At 44.8% G+C, this 6,856-nt stretch overlaps 1 protein-coding gene across 1 annotated transcript; it reads left to right on the forward strand.

The window, feature by feature from the left end:
* Positions 1-5,314: 5,314 nt before the first annotated feature.
* Positions 5,315-6,205, forward strand: ch25hl2 (cholesterol 25-hydroxylase like 2; the record flags this gene model as incomplete). Its single annotated transcript, XM_080018344.1, has 1 exon — positions 5,315-6,205. The coding sequence occupies one exon, from the start codon at positions 5,315-5,317 to the stop codon at positions 6,203-6,205; it is 891 nt and encodes a 296-aa protein (XP_079874470.1).
* Between the last annotated feature and the right edge of the window lie 651 nt (positions 6,206-6,856).

Consider the following 6,856-nt stretch of genomic DNA (forward strand, 5'->3'; position numbering starts at 1 on the left):
TCATATAAAAGTCAACCAGAATGAACAAATTGTGACCAGAGTGGACAAAAATGTATGTTTATTGATCGAACTGTGCGCTTCCCATAGCTGGTTTCTCACAGCTCTGGGGCTCGTTCAAAAACTTTTATTTTCCAGATCTTGTACATTAACTATATCATTATAATGTAAAATGACATCAAGCATTTATATTGATTCATTTAGTTGTTCAGTTAAAATTTCATTACGGCAATGCGCTTGACCACAATAAATTTGCTATTATTGGAGTAAGTGCTATTATTGGTCATGAGGTGGAGCACCAGGGGACCATGTCCTGGCAGGGAGTGGTTTACAGCTGCTGTCCTTGTAACAGTGACCAAAAAGCTTATAAATTTAAATAAAAGTACATAACATAAACATACAGTGCATAAAAATGCTGTTTAAAGTTAACAGAGCAACACTAGCCAGTGCCCTAAGCCCTCACATACTGTATGTTGGCAGAAAGCTGATTAAGAATCTCTTATATTTAAAAGCTAAAATGGGTTATGGTTAGGTTAGGTTGTTTGGGGCTGAGCCATCCCATTGTTGGGTGGAGAATGCACTCGCCGCTGCCATACAGGTCGTTCACCTCCTACGTGTGTCCCCTGTATAATTAAGTAAATCTTAAGATGAAGATAAAAAGAAGATCAGGCCGGTACGGGGAGTGAAAAAGTTATCATAGTTGGCTGGAGGGCAGGGCTTGTTAATGGATTCCCTTATAGTCGGATGTTCAGACCACCTTGTGTTAGGGTTCCCAGTGGGGGTGATCCATCTGTCTTCTGCTCTTCTTCTTTCTGTGGTAGACCACTGGATGTTGTATTGTAGAATAGAGAACCACATTTGGGATATCCCGCATTCCACAAAATGACTTGCCAGAGGGTTAGCTGCTGTTTTGTTGTGCCTTACATTGGATTTGTGGTGGCTAATGCGTTGCCATAGGGGATTTCTTGACTCTCCCACGTAGCCTATTCCACATGTTCCGCACCTGATCCAATAAACACAGTTTTGGATTTTGTGTGATGCTCCTCTTGTTGTGGCGTATGCAGCTCCGCTTTGTTGATTGGAGGCTGTCAGTTCATTCACGTATACTTTCTCCTTTCTGGTGCTTGTAGTGGTTTTAGTTTAGATAATCCAGATAATCCTCAAGGTTTTTGTTTGTTATAGGCTGAATGAGTGTTGACCACAGAGGCAGCCTTTACTGCGTCCCAGGTGGATTTGGCAGAGCACACATAACCACTAGAAGGGCACAAATACAGGCACTCAACAAGTTACGATGACCACCGACAGAGAAAGCCAGACCACTTCCCTTCATAGGCTCTGATTGTCTGCACCTGATAACACCAGTAGGACCAGTGTGCCGCTGCCCCCCTGCTGGCCAGGCTTCTGTAAAGACAAAGCGTGGGATGATGCTCCATGCGCATGATCACACCCATGAAAACCCAAACAAGTTTACAAGTCTATTAGACTCTTCATTGCAAATACATTTATTTATTTTGGCTGCTTTTTGTCTACCTCAAACATACCTATAATAAAATCAGAGCAACCTTTTGCTCTTACACGTAGAGGTTTTTTTGGGTTTTTTTAAATGGTACAGATATGAGCCCCACTTCTTCTAGCAGTGCATCCAGGAGCAGGAGACCATCAAGCCTGTAGGTCAACCACCACTCCACAGTAATTGTTATGAGTTATGAGTATATGAAGGCAAAACAATGATATAATAATTATTATATAAATATAATATAGAATATAATATAATATAGAATATAATAAAGATAGAGTAAGTCCCTCATCAGAGACTCAGTGGATAACACATCCCAAGTGTCCTGCTCTTAGAAACTTGATGTTATAGACGTTGAATTTGTGATCCGAGAGCCGACCCCGAGGCAGGTTCTGGTGGAACTAGTCACACAGACTTAAAACCCACCACAGGCCACAGCACCTGCAGATGAATTCAACTGTGCGTCTCAGGTGGAGCTGGTGGAGCAGGTGCGTCCCCTGCTGGACAAACAAGCTACAAAGCGCCAGAACAACAGAGTGTTCTTCCATCTCTTCAGCAAAACTCATTTTCTAATGAAGTTAGAGGAAGAATTAATATTTATATGAATATTTATATTTTATAAAATAAACAGAAGCTTAAAGCAAACGACAACAAAAAGCAGGAATGGCCTAAGAAGCCCGCCGTAGTAAGGTCATTTTTTTATCGGCAGATTCAGAGGCAGCTGGTCCCACCGTTACCATGGAGGAAGAGAAAACAAACTCAAACTCACCTGTGCAGGTAAAGGGCAAAGAGACACATCCTGAAAACATGCAAAGCAAACCGGACAGGAAGATCTCTTGGCTTCAGGGATTTGAAGGAGGTCATGTCACCCGTCACTAAAGCACTGGCACCGAAGAAAATGTGCAGACATGTTTAGAAGCCGGGGGAGAAGTAGACGCTTGTCGATGTCACGGAGCGAGGAAGGCGGCGAGGGGAGCGACCCCCTTTCCACACTCAATCTTATCGTTAAAGACTTTCTAACCGCGTGAGCGAACACACACTCTTTCTGGTGGTTCGCTCCTTTCGAACCGTTCCTCCAAATTAATCGAACTTTCAAGCTCAGGGTTGGATTTTTTTCTCTGGGATCAGGCTGTCTGGTCTTTCTACCCTCTGCATTGTCCTTTTGTTCCTTTACCGACAGTAGTACAAAGAAATGGAGACCACACCACTTCTGTCCCTTTGGGACTCTTGTAAAAGAATTCATTGTCAGGTTTGCTCTTTGGAGACTTCCTTTTGCGCCACCTATCAAAGACGATTTCATTTTTGCATGATGAACAGTCATATGAATCTAGCAAATGGCACATAAGTGAAACTTATGAGAAAATATAAGCAGGTATAGGCTTGTTAAACACTGCAATGATGATTTACCATCACAAGTGGTAAATACATACAGTACTCAATAAAATCTGTTTAAATCTTCACCTGATTTGTGAAGGTGTTTTTCTACACCTGGTCTTTGCATTCCGTATCAGTTGTAGAATATATTAACCCTTTTTTAGCCTTTACAATGAGGCCTTTAACCGCATTCTCGTTTTTTCTCACGTTCGGATTAGGAAACCAGAAACATCCCATGGACCTTTGATTATCATACTAAACCATAAACTATATGTTTGTTTTTCTTTTTTTTTTTGGCAGTTTTATGAGAAAAATACATCAGAGGAGGTGCTCAAGGAAACTGTGTGATACCTGACCCACCTGGTCCAGTGGAGTTATTTTCATTCATTCCTCAGTAGAGGAGCGCTTCTGAAATGCCTCTGCTGACTAACTAAAAAATATATACATTGATATTTTGGGATTTTTTAAATTTTAAACGATAATTTGTTTTTTAAATGATTGGGAAATAATCTTGGAACTTACTAACGTCGGCCTGTTTTCTGCTTTCACCATTAAAACTACCACTAATATTGTGTAGCTCCCCCTCGACCCACCAAAAAATCTCTGACCCATCAAGGTGTGGACTCCACAAGACCTCTGAAGGTGTCCTGTTGGATCTGGCACCAAGACGTTAGCAGCAGATCCTTTAAGTCCTGTAAGTTGCGAGGTGGGGCCCCCATATTGGGCTTGTTGGGGCTTGTTGTTCCAGCACATCCCACAGATGCTTGATTGGATTAGACCCTAACCACGGCCATTCACATGATTTAAAATAAAATGTGATTCATCAGACCAGGCCACCTTCTTCCATTGCTCCATGGTCCAGTTCTGACGCACACATGCCCGTTGTAGGTGCTTTCCGCGGTGGACATGGATCAGCATGGGCACTCTGACCGGTCTGCGGCTACACAGCAAGTTGTGATGCACTGTGTGTTCTGACACCTTTCTATCATAGCAACTTTAACTTTTTCAGCAATTTGTGTTACAGTAGCTCTTCTGTGGCATCAAACCAGACGGGCTAGACTTTGCTCCCCACATGCATTGATGCGCCTTGGGCACCCATGACCCTGTTTTCAGTTTACCCGGTTGGCCTTCCTTGGACCACTTTTGGTGGGTACTAACCACTGCACACCGGGAACACCCCACAAGACCTGTCATTTTGGAGATGCTCTGACCCAGTGGTCCAGCCATCACAATTTGGTCCTTGTCAAAGTCGCTCAGATCCCTACGCTTGCCCATTTCTCCTGCTTCTAACACATCAACTTCAAGAACTGACTGTTCACTTGCTGCCTAATATATCCCACCTCCCTTATTCACTTGACCTGTCAGTGGTTTTAATGTTGTGGCCGATCCAAATATGCTTCAAATCTGTATTGCTATTCTATTTGAAAAGACTTTAGTAATGAAATCGAATGCAAACAGTCTTGTCACATGAAAGAAAACTTATGATCATAAAAAAACTTCCTGTTTGAACAGAAAAGTTCTTGTCATTCCATAGAAACATCAACTGGGTGAAAGCAACTTGACTTTTTTTTTTTCGGTTTTCAACAATGAAACCTCTTTGTGTGTATGGGCCGGCTACAGTTTACCATCGATTAAACAGAGCCTTTCAACCAATGTCTCCTCTGACAGCTCAGACAAAATCTTATGATTAATTACTCATTTGGACCCTCCCGACGTGTGTGTGTGTGTGTGTGTGTGTGTGTGTGTGTGTGTGTGTGTGTGTGTGTGTGTGTGTTTGTGTGTGTGTGTGTGTGTGTGTGTGTGTGTGTGTGGGTGTGTGTGCGTGTGTGTGTTGTGTGTGTGTGTGTGTGTGTGTTGTGTGTGTGTGTGTGTGTGCTTGTATTTACAGTATGCGTGCAAAATAAAACCCACATTATTTTAAACTAACAGATGAGTCTAAATCACAACTCTCACCATTGCATTGTGGTTGAAAACAAATGTAAGGAATAAAGGACCTCTATCTTGTTTTAATAGAGTCAAAATAAAGAAGGCTCTCCCCCCCTCCCCTCTCTCTCTCTCTCTCTCTTTCTCTCTCTCTCTCCATGATCTGAGTCAAAAATGAGCGCTGATGTTGTCCCAAGTCCTGGCTGCGATCCCTGTGCCCATGAAAAAGGGCCCTTTACAGAGCGATTCTTTTCAACCACGGGGGAGCGTGGGGGCGGGGGCGGAGCTTTAACATACATAAGAGGCGGGAAAAGCCACCTCCACTCCAATTTGGCAGGACAACGCCACGCCATTTGCGTGGTTAATATATATATAAATCGCTTCCTCTGATTTGGTCGAAAAAATATTGACTCTCCTGTGCCGGTAGAACGTAACAGCCACACTCCACTGGAGCGACGTTCTTCTTGGCAGGCAGACGTTCACCGAGAGCTTTAGGAGGCTCCGATGAGCACCAGCGGGTTCCTCAGCACCGAGGCTTTGTCCTGGGTCTTAGACGTGGGCAACCTGACGGTGGGTCTGTCCGGGTGCCGGGTCCTGCAACCGGCGTGGGACTACCTTCGGCAGAATCACCACGACCTCCTGAGGAGCCCGCTCTTCCCCGTGGTCCTCTCCGTCTCTGCTTACTTCTTCCTGGTCGGCGTCTACACGGCCCTGGACCTGCTGGCTCCCACCTGGCCCCGCCTGAACTGCTACAAGCTCCACCCCGACCGGCCCGTCACCCTGGCTAATGTCTGGACCACCCTGGGCGTCACCGTCCACAACCACCTGCTGTACATTTTCCCCGCCGCTGTCGCCCAGTGGCTGTGGAGGCCGCCCAGCCCTCTGCCCCGGGACGCGCCCACTCTCTGGGTGTTCTTCCTGGGGATCCTGGGCTGCACCGTTGTCTTTGACTTCCAGTACTACCTCTGGCACCTGCTGCACCACCGGGTCCCCTGGCTGTACCGGACCTTCCACGCCGTGCACCACCAGTACAACCAGCCCTTTAGCCTTGTTACCCAGTACCTGTCTGGCTGGGAGCTTTTCAGCGTCGGCTTTTGGGCCACGATCGATCCCATCCTGCTTCGGTGCCACTGCCTGACCACGTGGGGGTTCATGGTGTTTAACATCTACGTTTCTATTGAGGACCACTGTGGCTATGACTTCCCGTGGTCCATGCATCACCTGGTACCATTTGGCCTCTGGGGAGGTGCACCGAAGCACGACGCGCACCACCAACGCCCTGGAACCAACCTTGCGCCGTTCTTCTCCCATTGGGACTGGCTTGGGGGCACCAACACCCTGCCATCACCCTCCAGCCAAAACGACCCGGCTGAGCCTGAAGATATGAACGACTAAAAGGCCAACAATTTATTTCCCATAGTCTCTCTCTCTCTCTCTCCCTCTCTCTCTCTCTGTCCCTCAAACTGCCCCTTACGACCTCTCTCTGTCTGTCCCATACCCTACTACTAAGTTGAAGGAGTTTGGGCTTTGGGGTTTTTACATCTTCACCTTCTCGTTCTCTCTCCATTCGTGATATCATTCCTTGAATTATGACACTAACATAAACACAGGCATATTTTCATTTTTTACATCTTTCAGGAATGAATTAATCAGTTTAACCAATGTTTTGATTGTGTGCGGTAAGTGATTCAAAGCACTCTGGTTATGTTTGTTTGTTTTTCATTGAGCGTTATAATATATGTATGATATGATGTACTATATATATATATATATATATATATATATACATACAGTATATATATAAATAAACTAAAGGTTTAAATGTATTTTCTCAATTTTAGGTATTAATGCACTCTCAGGTCAGATTGGCATGATGTGTAATGTCTTTTTTACTCAATTTTCTCCTTGGTGCCTGTCTTTCCTATATTTATCCGAATAAATCAAGAATGTGCATTCTAGTCCTTGAAGAGAAAACCGCTTATCTTTTAAAACTACGAGACCAATTACAGACTCTTCCGTCTCCCACACCCCCACACATGAATGGTG

Source organism: Zeus faber, assembly GCF_960531495.2.
Source record: "Zeus faber genome assembly, chromosome: 17".
Lineage (NCBI taxonomy): Eukaryota > Metazoa > Chordata > Actinopteri > Zeiformes > Zeidae > Zeus > Zeus faber.